The following is a 14,846-nucleotide window of genomic DNA, read 5'->3' as shown; positions in this document are numbered from 1 at the left end:
TTGAGAGGCTGAAAACATGACAAATCACATCAATTATCGTAATAGTTGGACATTATCTTTCTGTTGTTTGAGTAATCCATTAGCAGAATAATCAATAAAGCTCTACCTCATTTATCTTCCCAACAGAGTTCAAAATGTACTCTCATCTGCTTTGCATGTCCCCTGCCTCCTGCTCTCTTTGGTGTGACAGAAGTTGCACAACTAAAACTTTTATGTCGTATATTGCAATTTTTCTCACCCCATAGGTCTGTATTGGTGAATAAATACATAGTAGATGTAATATATTTCACACTAACTATGCACTTTTCTTTTCTAGATACCTGGAGGGTAATATGCTGACATCTGTGCCCAAGGAGCTGGCCGGCCTGAAGCAGCTGTCACTGGTGTACGTAGCACTCGCATAACCTTGAACAGAATACACACATCCTTGTTTGCAGACAATTTAAATAAACTGCCATGCATCTGTTGAGTGTGTATGTGTGTCCTGACTTTATGCTTGTATCCACACAGGGACCTGAGCAACAACAGCATCAGCACGTTGGCCTCGTTCACCTTCAACAACATGACTCAACTAGCCACACTGTGAGTTACTGTGGCAACGCTCACCTAGTCATGCCTGCATACAACACCGTCTACGTCCTGATTGGTTGTGTGTGTGTAAGGGTGAAATCCACAAGATAAATCAGTGTTTTTCTGCTCTTAAGTTTGATTAATCGCCCTATCTTCTCCTGTCATTTTCTTTATAGTTTCCTGCTTCTTCTTTTCTCTCTTATTTCTTCTTCATCTGTATCTTCATCTTCTCCTTTCTAGCTTCTCCACTTCTGTCCTAATTGTACCCAAAATGACCCTTCACCTTTCTCCTCCTTCTTCTATTCTCCCCCCAGCCTTTCCCCCATCTCATTTCAAGCTTCACTTTTATCTTATTCTTGTATCATATTCCTCTTTCATCTCATTGCTTACATGTAGTATATTGCTTTCCCATCGTATTATTCCTTTAAAATATGTCCTTTCACCTCCCTTTCACTCACTCAATGAACGTCTTGGATTATAATCTGCTTTGGCTCCTCTGAAATTCCCCTCTCTTCAACTCTTTCCTGCCTTTCAATCTCACATAAAATGTCCTTCTATTTCTAAAGTCGTCTCTTTTCTGCCACTATCTTATCTGTTACATGGATTTCACATCAATTTGGAGGAATTGTAATGTGTCGATGGAAAGTGCATTTGCTCTTTTCCAGCTACGCCTAGTTTTATATTTCATAGAGGTTTCAATCATTCATGCCTGGGAGCTGCCCAGTACAAACACAGAGTCCTACTGTTAGCCCGCAGATAGCATCAGTGGAACGCTTGCTGCGTTAAATGCCTTGCCCAAACACACCGAGGTGGAGGAGTGTTTCCACATTTTCCCAACCTATAGACGTGTTGGCTGTTAGTCTACATTCTCTAAATTCAACATCAGTTTTTAACCTGAAGTTGGAGATACTGTTGATAACCAGTCATTATGATTCTTCATTGTAGAGCATCATAAGCCCCCAAACTGCTGATCACCATTGTTGTGTTTTCCTGGTCAGACAGTCAGCTTTTTACCACAGCATCATTATATGGCTTAATTATGTGAGAATAAGGATGGCCCTCTGAAACAGCCAACCTGATCAGAATTCTGTCCTTTCATGTTTTTTTCTTCACCTTCATAAATTACATTACTAAACCTTTTAGTTCATTGGCAGTTTCAGAAGAGAGATGCTGTGATTTAGGAGCCTCAGCTTTGCCTCTGGCAGATTTCTTCAAACTCCACACACTGAAAGGTGGCCTCCAGTTTATATCCCCTTGTTTAACCTACAGTGGCTACGCTTTAGGTATTTTAAACCAAATCTGCTGTGTCATCCCTCCTGTCCTCCCTCTTGTTAATCTCTTTATTTCAGCCCCTCTACATTAATTGTAATGCATTTAGGGATGTAGTCTCAGAGACAACAGAATGACATTTGTAATGAGTTAATCCTAGTAAATCATATTGTGAAAAACAGCGTATGGTTTCATAAACTGAGTGTTGTGACCTTGTGCGTGTCCTCTGTCTTTCAGCATCCTGAGTTATAACCAGATTCGCTGCATCCCGGTGAACGCCTTCGACGGGCTGAAGTCACTACGCCTGCTGTGAGTAGCAAGCTTCATCTTCTTCAAGTGCCGCAGTGAATTCAATTTTCAACACTCCCGTTTGCTAGTCATAGTACTGAGCTCAATCAAAGTTTAATCACTCCCCTGGTGCCAGGCCGAGTGCCATGTTAAGACCCGGTCACACAATGAGTCACAGCCACCCAATCATTTGTTGTTTCAGGGTACTAAAGGAGATAAAAGTGACAATCTCTCATCTCCTCTGTAATACTGCCTCTCCATCTGCATCCTGGCCTCTCTTTTCCACATGTGTCTCTCTCTCTCTCTCTCTCTCTCTCTCTCTCTCTCTCTCTCTCTCTCTCTCTCTCTCTCTCTCTCTCTCCCCGCCCAATGTTGTGTTTGATGAATCGACCTCCAGCCTCTGTTTCTCTCAGTCATCCATCTGGTTGTCCACCCTCTGTCTCGCAAACGCACACAGGCACAGTGTACACATGCATATTGCTGTCTAACCATCCTCGCCCACACATACAACCTGAAACACACACTCTTAGTTCGTATACATGCCATACGTAGCATTTCAAGTTGTACGTTGGTAATAATATTGATGGCACTGGGTCCTGCGGTACACCTGTACATTTCTGCAGCAAGGTCAGAAATCCCCAGAAATAAAACATGATTATCATTAAGTGTTAAACAACTCTTTAACATCATCATCAAGCATGTCTTAAAGGTAAATGTACCCCAAAGACAAGTATACTCACATAACAGAAGCATAGCTTTTCAAACACTCTTGATAATCAACACCAAAATAGTTTTAAGGAACCAAGAAAAACACCAGCGGTAATTAAATGAAAATCTAATTAATTGAGTGTCTTTATTTATTATCAAACCAACCTGTCTAGGGGTAGAGGCTTAACAAAGCAAGGCTACATTATCATATTCCCTGATGTTTTGCATCACAGAGTAAATGTAGCCACTTTCACCTTTTACTTTTCTAAATATTTTTGGACAACATTTTTACAACAACAACTTAAATTCTGTGAATATGTAGTTTTGAAGCTTGATGGCACAGTGGTGTTTTTGGTGCAAAATATAATGCAAATAGTAGAGTTAACACTGATAATCTTTACTGAATATGTTAGTGATACTATTGGCTCAAAAGGGAAAAGATAAAGATCTATTGGTAACATTTAACATTCATTATAAACAGCGTTCAAATGAAGCCCTATTAACATTAAATAATCAATTGAGATCTGATACATTTGCATTGTATCATACTCTGTATACAGTTGCTCCTGAGCTATTGCCACCATTGTTTGTTCATTAAGAAAATGTCGGTGTTTCAGGCGTAAAGAAGTGTGCCTTGATTCTGGCCTTTCTTCTATATATCCACATATATCTCCTACAAAGCTTTTTCCTTGTAGAAGTTTTGCTTTTTTTTTTGTTTCTTCCTTCCTTTCTTCCTTCCATTTTAGTTGATGTTGCCTTGGGGACTGATCCCTGTCTGGCCCCGCATAGCAACTGGTTGCCAGGCAGCCATCACTGTCACTTCCTCATTACCCACAACCCCCTCTGGGCCAGACTTACACTTGGGCTGTTAGACCACCATAAATAGATGCACAAATACACACAGACGGTGATGCACACAAACACGTACATTTTCACTGATACACAGGCATATAGCACACACACACACACACACACACACACACACACACACACACACACACACACACACACACACACACACACACACACACACACACACACACACACACACACACACACACACACACACACACACACACACACACACACTTTTCCAATAGTGTTGGTTTGATAGCTGTCCCCTGCTACAGCCCTTCGCTCTAATGGAATGTGAACTTATATCCAGAAGGCAACACACTCAAATGTCGAGACACAAAGGACACACATACACACACTCGGCGGCAGTCTCTGAGCCCTTGGAGACAAAAGTTTCTGACACACACATTCATCTACGTGCACAAACTTCTGCACAATAACCCACAGGCTCACACCGATACACATCACAGCCTGCAGTTTGTCCCTTTGACACAGAGGTTTTTTTACACACACACACACACACACACACACACACACACACACACACACACACACACACACACACACACACACACACACACACACACACACACACACACACACACACACACACACATACACACACACACACATACACACACACACACACACACACACACACACACACACACACACACACACACACACACACACACACACACACACACACACACACACACACACACACACACACACACACACACACACACATACACATACACACACACGACAATATGAGACAGTTTATATTCAGGGACCAGGACAACATTTATTGCCCAATGATGAAAATAAGAAATCTGTTTATTTAGTGTTTTTCTTTCATAAATATTTGATTTATGTTCCCTTATAAAATGGGAGGATGGTGTGTCTGCAGCCGAGGAACCACAGATAATTTGAATAATTTAGCATGCAGCTAGTCAGGGCTGGTGTAGCTTGGGCAGCTTGGTTTTCAGTTCCATTTACCCCTGATATGATGTACAGTATTTGAGGCAGTGGGCTTGTTTAGATATGTGTGTTACGATTTGTCATAAGTGCTGTTGACGATACGTAAACCTTAAACATTGTTTCACGATTTGTATCTAAGTAAGGACAGTTAACAATGCGATTGCCCATCCATATCATCCATTTCAAAATGTGCCCACCTGAAAAATAGCATCGTCATTGTCTGTGGACAAATAGGAAATTGAATATTTGACTGTAGGATTAATACTGAAATAAGCTCTTTGGAAAACAAACGTTTATGATACAGTATATGTTTCGTTCAGCATGCTAAACTCACCAATAAATACAACCTTTATGTCGTTTAATGTGTAAATGCTTTCAATTTAAACACTTATGTTAAGCTTTAAACAAACCACACCACAGCACCAGTGAGTACCCTTTTCTGTGTTCAAGACGTTTGACAAAACATGAACAACTTGTGTTAACCACTGGTCTTTTTACATGCTTCGAACCAAACAAAATAAATGTTTTAGCATCCTTCTACTTGCTGCAGAAAGTGTGATTATAAAATAATGCTTCATCAAATTAATTAAGTGCTAATTAAAATTAACAACGGGTCAGAAAGTGACCCTTTTTAAATTTGTAACAAGGTTAGTTTTGTGTATTTAATATTCATGTACACTTCTCTCTGTCCTCCAGCACTCTCCATGGTAACGACCTTTCAACAATACCAGAAGGAGCTTTCAACCACCTGACCGCACTGTCCCACCTGTAAGTGCAGCGCCGTTCAACTACTATAGTGTGTGTGTCTTGACTGCAAGTGTTGTGGATAACATTTTAATTTTGTTTGTGTGTGTAGTGCTCTTGGTGCCAACCCCCTGTTCTGTAACTGTGACCTGCGCTGGCTCTCTCAGTGGGTCAAGGCTGGCTTCAAAGAGCCTGGTAAGAAAATACAAAATCTATCAAAGTACCTCCATCCCAAATATGTCAAATTCTGTTAAGTTGATCTCAAATGTTGTCGATGAGAAGTCTCTGTTGATGTCAATTAAATGTGTTTTTGTAGGCATTGCTCGTTGTACGGGACCTCCTGACATGACTGACAGGCTCCTGCTCACCACGCCACTTAACAGATTCCAGTGTAAAGGTAAATAGTCTCCTTTTTATTCTGCTCACTGACCTCCTTCGGTCTTTTTATCATCAACTGCTACCAGTATTTTATATCAGGTATTTTATATCAGGTATTTTATATCAGGTATGTCCTGTTTTAGTACTGGAAGCATCTTGTTCTGTGTCATGACTCTTTCAAAGTGAACTGGATTGCTACTCGATCTGAGTCTTAATATTATGTTAAGTTTGACCATTTTACTTGTTTTCATTGGTGGAGTATTTTATTTTTGACCTTGTAGTGTTCCATTGAAAGATCCAGACCAGTGGAAGTCAAGCAACTGTGTGATTAACTTTTCTTCCACTGGTCTGGCTTCTGTCTTTAGGCAATCTGTGGGCCAACATTGACTTTATACCCAGTCTCAGGTCATGTTTCAGTGTTTTTGGTGAGGAGGGCTGCCAACGGTCTAACATTTACATGGCTGTGTGCAATTCAGACCAACAGCAAGATCGATTGCCGACCACTGGACTTCATTCCAAAAACATGCACAAACCTTTAACTGTTCTTAAAGGACGTCTGAATGTGTTTTTTGTCTGTGCGATAATGTGTTGTCGACTAAGTTACCTGTCCAAGGTGTAGCATGCTCTAACTTTTACTCTAAGTGCCAGATGGGATTGGCTTTAGCAACTGTGTTTTCTTCTGTATAGCATTTCCACCTCTTCAGAGCACAACGTTTTTTGGAGATATTGCACTTTAGATAAATGTTTAAAGCTTGGAGGCAGCAAATAGCTAAGATTAGAGGAAGGCTTTAAAGCAAATCCTATTTTTCTGGGTGAGCCACTTTAATGTACCTCAATGTTTTTGTATAGATTGTTATGCTATTGTTATGTTTCTGAAAACAAACTTGAATCAAGCATTTATGCATCAAGAACTACTGTTTAGTACTCCACTCAGCAGTACAGCTCGCCATTTCTGAAAGAGGATTGCCTACGTTTATAGAGAAAGATTGAGAAACATAAAAAAACCTCTCAGTTATATCTTGAGGACAGGGTCAACTCAGCTCTATTATAACCTGTTCCAGGGCTCCCCTGGTATCAGACCACGGGGACATTTACACACTGAAAAGAATAAATCTTGAACACCATAGTCCTACAGTACATGCAAGGAGGAACAGCAACGCAGGGGCGTGAAAGTTGGTCGTATAAATTGTACTTTCACTCAGGTGCTGGGATCAAAGCTTTGTCCAGGTATAGAGAAACTCACATCATCACAGGGATTCAAGCTCGCTTCCCCTTGTTCCTATGCACCAGCCTTTGAAAAACAAAACACATGTATAAGCTCTTACTTCTCTTATCCTGTCACACATTTTTACTGGAAACAATCCATTTGTGCTTCCTTTTTCTCTCCTTACCTCCATTTCTTGTTTCCCTCGTGTATCATACACTCACCTGGCTCTGTTATCTTTTGTAGGTCCGGTAGACATCAGCCTGATGTCTAAGTGCGCCCCCTGCCTGGCAGCACCCTGCCAAAACAATGGTACCTGTGCCTCTGATGCTACTGGATCCTACAGCTGCTCCTGCCCGTATGGATTCAAGGTGAGACACTATATAGAGTATAGTGTATGTAATATGTGTTCTGTCCTTAAATTACAATAGAAGCCAACTTCGTTTAATCTCAACAAACCCACAGTTTACTAAATATTAGAGATTTTGAAGTGATATTGCAAGGTCCCAATGCACTTTTTATCTATATTAATATACAAATATACATTTAAGAAATCCCTCATATGATCCCGTATTGGCCCTTTTTTATGTCTTATTGGGTAAGAAGTTCATCCCCTCCATACTCCATTTAAAGGTGGGGTATGTCATTTATTTCAGAAACACTTTTTGCTATATTCCATGGAATGCTCTTAACATCCCGATAGCAATGAATATATTAAATGCTTTGACAATAAATAAATACAAATATTTCATCTGTGGAAGCCGTAGTGCTGTAAAAAGCAGGACCAATCGTTTTAGCCGGCTAAAATAACTGGATGGCCTACCTGCCTGTCAGTCTTCCATCTGTTCACAAACTTATCTCGTGCCCTCATTGGTCATGTGCGCGTTCATGTGTGTTGGAGGAGGGGCTCTGTAAGGAAGTGGCAGATTTTTTCCGGCTGTGTATTTTCAAATTCTAGCCCACTCGAGCTGCTTTCTCCAAAATTACCTACCCCACCTTTAATTGTTAAAAGTGATTACAAAATGTTTCAAGTGTGAAATTATATTGAAGTAGATGAGGTTACTCTATCCCCTGATCCCTACTACCAGCACTGTCTCATAAATAAGCATTAGTTATGCAATGTTCCCTCTGTATCCTGAAGCTTGTGAATTGTGGATCTGGGCGGCACAGCAGCAAAACATTTGTTACTTTTGCTGTCAGATTCATGGAACTGGCTCAGCTGCATGTGTGAAAGGTATCCTGGATGGATAGCCTTGCTGCATAAGCCTTTGGTATTAGTAGTATTATCTGGCTTAGCTTTGGCCTTGCATGCATAATGCATCTACCTGTTCATCAATAGAGAAATGATGACTGCAGCTTGCTGACCTGGAAGGTATCGACCGGTCAAAAGACGAAGGGTGTAATAATTGTCAAGACCCTGCGTTAGGAAAGACATGAAAATCTAGTAGTGAGAGGTCGATTTGCATTAAGGCTGTGTGTGTGTGTGTGTGTGTGTGTGTGTGTGTGTGTGTGTGTGTGTGTGTGTGTGTGTGTGTGTGTGTGTGTGTGTGTGTGTGTGTGTGTGTGTGTGTGTGTGTGTGTGTGTGTGTGTGTGTGTGTGTGTGTGTGTGTGTGTAATTTATGTGAATGTATGTGTGTACACATCAGATTACCAACCAGTTTGTTTGTACGTGTGTAGAGATCAGACGGTTCAGGCTTCTGTGGGAGTGTGTGTGTGTGTGTGTGTGTGTGTGTGTGTGTGTGTGTGTGTGTGTGTGTGTGTGTGTGTGTGTGTGTGTGTGTGTGTGTGTGTGTGTGTGTGTGTGTGTGTGTGTGTGTGTGTGTGTGTGTGTGTGTGTGTGTGTGTGTGTGTGTGTGTATCAGTGTTTGTGTGTGTATGTGCAAGCAGTTTTCAGATACACTTGTGGTCTCATGTGTGCACACTCCTCATAACCTTTGGGCTTTTACAGGAGGACAAAGCCTTCATCTCGCTTTTAATTAGACCATCACTTGCCAAGGTCACAGAGTGGAAAACAGGGACTGTTGGGGTGTGTGTATGGGTGTGTGTACCGGTGTGTGTTTGCACCTAAGTGTGTGTCTGTGCATGTGCATGTCTGAGTGTATGTTTTCCTTTCTTTGTCCACTTGGACAACGTTAATTAAAATGTGTTAGAGGAATCAAAGGAGCCGCAGAGAACAAAGAAGGGAGAGAGACAGATGAAGAGGAAGAAGTGAGACAAACTCAAACAACAGGAGATAGAGTAACCTAGGTGGATGTATAAGAAAGACAAATTGCAAATGGGTTACTGAGAACACATTGATAGGAAAGAGTAGAAAGAGGGAGAGTAAGTAAGAAAGAAAAAGTGAAGATATACATGAAAGGAAAAGAGGAGGAAATAATGAAGACAGATGGAGAAGGACAGCAAGAACAAACGTCCTGTTAGCTGCTTTGATCAGAGGAGGCGGGTGTGTTGGTGGCCAAAGGTCTGGTGGTTTGAAATTAAAACTACTGCCCCAGGGCTCGATGTGGAGACAGAGAGAGTGGGTGTGTATGTGGAGGACTCTGATACATGATACAGTTCCTAGTGAAAGCTGTTTATTTAGAAAACAGGTGTGTGGTGAAGAGAGCAATGAATCAAAGCAGCAGCCAGAGTACTCATACTGTACATGTGTGCACACTGCACAGTGAAAACACATGGGTGATCTGATTGCTGTGATTGTGGGTTAAAAGGAAGAAAGTAGAGCGGTTGGTTAAGAAATTGCCGTATTTTTAGATTAACCAACCAGAATAAGGTTAATTAAACCTTCTATCTATTGGCAGGCTTTCGCTACATCTCCAATATAAAAAAAGTCTCAGGTCCTTGAGCAGAAAATTGGTAGTTAGATATGCGTCTAAAAACTAAATGGAAACTGTCTGGCCTACCCAGCTTGACTTATTCCTTGAAAAAGCAATAACACCTATGGTCATTGTATGTCAACCTGTCATTAGTCCAAAAATATTATTTATTTTTATTTTTTGGAAAAGGCAATAGTGAAAAATTTTTCCATATTAAAATAGAAATTCAGTTTTTATACACGTTTTTGAATCCCAGAGAGATGTATTTCAATTCTGCAGTGCTTGCAGGCACACCATTACTGCCAGCTGTATTTACTCTTTAGGTCCATGCAAGGTATTGATCCCATGTCTCTGGTGGGCGATTGCCTTTATCCCTGCACCATCTGGTCACCCAAACATACGTTTCCCATCATTAGCATGTAGCTTATTAGCCACATCTTCTGCTGTCAGTGCAAGTGTTTAACACAATCAGAAAGTAACAGGAACATGTAATGGAGAGCCAAAGTAAATGCAGAACTGTCGTCATATTATCTCCAGAATAATCAAATCTGATGTCCAGTTATAACCTTTTATTTCTGCTTGTCCTCTCCTCCAGGGTCACAACTGTGAAATACCCATCAATGCCTGTGTTAGTTTCCCCTGCACTAATGGAGGAACCTGCCACATCCAGCCTGGCTTTGAAGACCACTTCAGGTACAAATCTATTGTTAAATAATATGTCTTATATAGTAGTTTCAAACCCCCAAAGCTGTGTAATTGAGCTTAATATATGCCACTATACTGCCACACCTCTCTATTAGTGTGATTATTTTATAAACATCCCCCTGTATTCTCATTTTAAAGAAAAATTTACTTTACTCGGCTCACATAAATATTGACTACATGAATAGGTTGGACAGTCATCACTGGACAATGCATTATCCAAGATAGCAACTTACTTTGACCATATGATGCGTTTTCCTGCCTGTGTTTGCTGTGGGGTTGGAGGAGGGGGTAAGACAGGAAGAAGGAACCCCCATTTGGGTTGCTCATTAAATCTGTACGCCCTCTCTGACCTCCTCACATGCTCCAAGGGATGTTTTAAAATTCTGTCAGTGTCCACCGCTCAACTGAGTTTCCATTAATATGACGACACACTGTTCCCATGTGTGGTATTTCTTTGGTGGTTAGACACATATTATGTAAAGCACCATATAATATAATCTATCACAACAAAGAAATGATGTCGACATGAGCCTTTCATTTTAAAATAAGCATTGATACCCAAATGTATGTGGTATCTGTGTTTTTGTCAGCATGCATGCATGATGAAACATGATCAGTCTTTCTGGCTCTCACTTTTTACTGTACATATCCACTGAAAAGATTTAGACTTATTGCAATCAGTGTGTTCAAAGCGAAACAATAGACATGTAAAGCTCTCTAAATGACTTTCTTTGGACTATGGAAAAATAAATCCCCCTTGACATTCCTCAGACAATCCCCAATTAAAAGAAACATCCATAATACTTTAACTGTCAAGTAATTTAAGCTGATGAACAGCATAAGCTTTAATCCCCATTCAAAAAGCCTTGACCCCTTTATTCATTTATATTCATCCTGGATAAGCGTCCTGCTCGCTCCTGTCCAGGAACCCCTGATTCACATTCATGCAGTTGCACACATTCACACCTGGGAGCTGCCCAACACAATTTCAGTTTGACTCCTGCAGCTTCCACAGGAGGCGCCGGAGGTCAAGAGCATCTCCGCAGCAGCTGTTCAGGGAGTGCAGCCGATGCGGGATCTTAAAATAGCTTTTCACACCTCTACGCCTAATTTAAACATATAGTGACATGAGACCAAGTGGAGCTCAAGTAGCAGACCACAAACCAAAAGTAATCCAAATGTAAGAAAAGTGATGAATTGAAGTGAGTAGTGTGACTTTTTTATTTGGTGATTTCTTTAACAAAACAGCCCTTTTGCCATTAAAGTTAACCACAACAGAAATACACCACATTTGACACTCATAAAATAAAGGTTTTGCAGCGATGAAAAACAGCGTCAGCATTAAAAGAGCCCTTTTATGTTAAAAAAAGGTCTTTATTTTTATCATAGTGACTGTCCCGCAGAACCTCTTTTCACCCTCTGTCTGAAACCAGTTAGTAACAGCTTAGAGGTGTCCCAACATTTACCCTATCACAAACAATGTGTTGGAGTGCTAGCCAATAGAAGCACACGTTTTACGTAGTGATGTCACTATGTTTCTGAAGAACACAAAGGAGTCCTATTGGGCGTTTCAGGCTGGGGGGGGTGGGGGGGAGTGTGTGGGAGAGAAACTCCCTGTGGAGGGAACACAAGGATTTCAGCCTTTGCAGACCATTTAGATGCACACAAAATATACAACACACAGGAACATTTGAGAACCGCAAAAGCATGAAAGGGCCTCTTTACGGCAGCCTTACAAGTGATTTTGCTCAATTTATACAAAGAGAGAAACGTAGTCTACATTCTTCATGACCAATACTGTAATTGTCCACACACACATGCCACGGTCATCAGTGTCTCAAACAAATCCCTCTTTGTCTCGGACTCATGACAAACAGCAGCTTTGATTGAAACAATTGTCCTGAATATCTTAACCAGATCCGCCTGTACCTTAACAAGTCCTTTGCCCTTTGTGAATCTTTGATGTGCATCTGGCCTTTAACTTCCTGCGTGGTAATGCTATTAGGGGTCTCTTTACCCTTTACAGATCTTCTCTTAAATGTTAATACCAACACAGGTGGATACGTGTGCCCTCTGAGACTCACAGACAGAAAGAGTTGGGGACCAGACCCCTTTGACATTTTATCATGTTATATAATCGGTCGGGGATATTCAATAAGTCCAATTAGCCTCGGTTCTTAGCAGGGACCCATTTGTCAAAAAATGTCCTTTAAATGTCAAGACTGGGATGTGATTGGTGGAGCAGTGCTCTCTGTCTGACCCTGTCTGCGCTGGCCGTCTTTTCTCATTTATATTTCTTAGAAAAACTTAACGTTTTATTCCTAACTCCTAAATGTTCCCTTGTCTCATTTTCTTCTGGCGCCGACTTTGCAGAGGAATTACTCCTTTAAATGTATAACTTTATGCAAATTAAAACATATAACCATACCGACAGCTAATCATTTATCAGGACAAAAAGGGTAAATAAACACTGTCTACTATAGGAAAATAAGATGAGACAGTTTTACTTTTTGGCTAGAATGGCAAACAACCATTTGAATCAATGAAACACATTCACAGGTGCAAGGGAATATGAGGATCAGTTTAGTATATCAGTTTCTGTTTGTGTGGGATGATTCGGTTCCTCACACAAATGTGTAGGATGACCTTCCTCTGAAATCTTTTGATCCAATAAAAGAAACTTGTTCAGTGAAGTGTAAGAGACCAACAGAAGCAGAGACAGTCGTGAGAGAGGTCGAACCGCTGAGTGCAGCTGTGGTCAGATTCATGGTGTTTATCTTTACCTAAAGGCGCTGTGTGTTTTTGAGTGCATGTGATCTATTATAGGGAGTTAACCGAACTGAGATAAGGAGGGTGGGAAGAGGAGAGACATCAAGGGCTGCAGAGAAAAGAGGAGGGTGAAATAAATCTGGGGAGGAAGATGAGGGGGAAAGTTGGCTTTGACAATTCCTTTACTCGCCCAGGTGGTAACTGTAGTGGCGTCAAACCAGAAATTAAAAACGTTGTTTTTGCATTTTTTTTCTTTGCTCGAGATGTGTTGATTTGGTTTTTTCATAGACCCTGAAGGACATTCTGGTATTTATTAAGGAAAGACACAACAAGAAGACATGAATCAAAAGGCTGTGTTCAACAGAGAAGACTGCTTTCCCATGTGTTTTAGAGCAGAAGAAAATAGTCAACGAGGGTTAGTGCTAGGCAGGAGTAGTAAAACTTTAAACAGCCACGTTAAAATTAAACTTAATTTCTGCTATAAAATAAGGGATTTATCTTGATAAGACTCCAGTGGTGTGTAAGAACCAGTGGAAATAAAAGCCACTAGAATACAGATTCAATAGTTTGTCTGCCCTTATACGATAATTTAAGGGGAGATGAAGCTGAGCAGCAGATTCATCCGGCTGGTTTTATTTCAAGTTGTGCAGCAGGAGTGTGTGCTCAGATCTGCTCAGTCACCATCTTATAATGCTCACTGTGTGTTTGTGTGTTTCCAGCTGCGTGTGTCCACCGGGTTTTGAAGGCCAGCGTTGTGAGATAAACCCAGACGACTGTGAGGACAACGACTGTGAGAACAACTCCACCTGCATCGACGGAGTGAACAACTACACCTGCGTCTGTCCCCCCAACTACACAGGTACACACACACACACACACACACACACACACACACACACACACACACACACACACACACACACACACACACACACACACACACACACACACACACACACACACACACACACACACACACACACACACACACACACACACACACACACACACACACACACACACACACACACACGCGCACACATGCACACTTACCCACACTGAGTCTATTTCTACTCTTTGATTCCTCTGAAACCCGAAGTGTTTGCCCCATGAGCTATGAGGCTGGGACTGTCACCAAGTCCCTCAACTAGGCACTCAAACACACACACGCACAAATCACATTTTCCACTTTGCTGGATGGTAAGTTAGTAATGGACAGCCTCTCTGCAGTGAAACTGCTCCTACAGGAGGTTTAAGAGCGATCACACAGGAAAGAGACAAAGAGGGAGGGTGGAGAATGACAGACTGATGGCACTAGAAGGAAAGGGACAAATAAACATAGCAAGGGAAAAGGGGAAAGAAAAGGCCGATAAAGGGCAGAACAACCGAGAAGATCCTTGGTTGGTGTAGAAAAATCTAGCTGGACTGGAAGTTTTTATATCTGTGACAGTGTCCTCTAAAACACACATACACACACACACACACACACACACACACACACACACACACACACACACACACACAGTCACAGCTGGTCCCCTTTGACACTGGATCTCAG

The 14,846-nt window shown here is 41.3% G+C and overlaps 1 protein-coding gene across 1 annotated transcript in view; it reads left to right on the top strand.

Moving 5' to 3' along the window:
- slit3 (slit homolog 3) overlaps positions 1 to 14,846 on the top strand; it is a 228,619-nt gene that overhangs the window by 191,082 nt on the left and 22,691 nt on the right. The window contains exons 20-28 of the mRNA XM_079671338.1: positions 317 to 385; positions 511 to 582; positions 2,077 to 2,148; positions 5,371 to 5,442; positions 5,531 to 5,613; positions 5,735 to 5,815; positions 7,247 to 7,371; positions 10,410 to 10,507; positions 14,008 to 14,147. Of these exons, the coding sequence (XP_079527464.1) occupies positions 317 to 385; positions 511 to 582; positions 2,077 to 2,148; positions 5,371 to 5,442; positions 5,531 to 5,613; positions 5,735 to 5,815; positions 7,247 to 7,371; positions 10,410 to 10,507; positions 14,008 to 14,147 (812 nt within the window). The remainder of the gene's footprint in view (positions 1 to 316; positions 386 to 510; positions 583 to 2,076; positions 2,149 to 5,370; positions 5,443 to 5,530; positions 5,614 to 5,734; positions 5,816 to 7,246; positions 7,372 to 10,409; positions 10,508 to 14,007; positions 14,148 to 14,846) is intronic.

Source organism: Notothenia rossii, assembly GCF_949606895.1.
Source record: "Notothenia rossii genome assembly, chromosome: 3".
Taxonomy (NCBI): domain Eukaryota; kingdom Metazoa; phylum Chordata; class Actinopteri; order Perciformes; family Nototheniidae; genus Notothenia; species Notothenia rossii.
The sequence above is the reverse complement of the archived record's forward strand: the minus strand, read 5'-3'. Positions and strand labels throughout refer to the sequence as shown.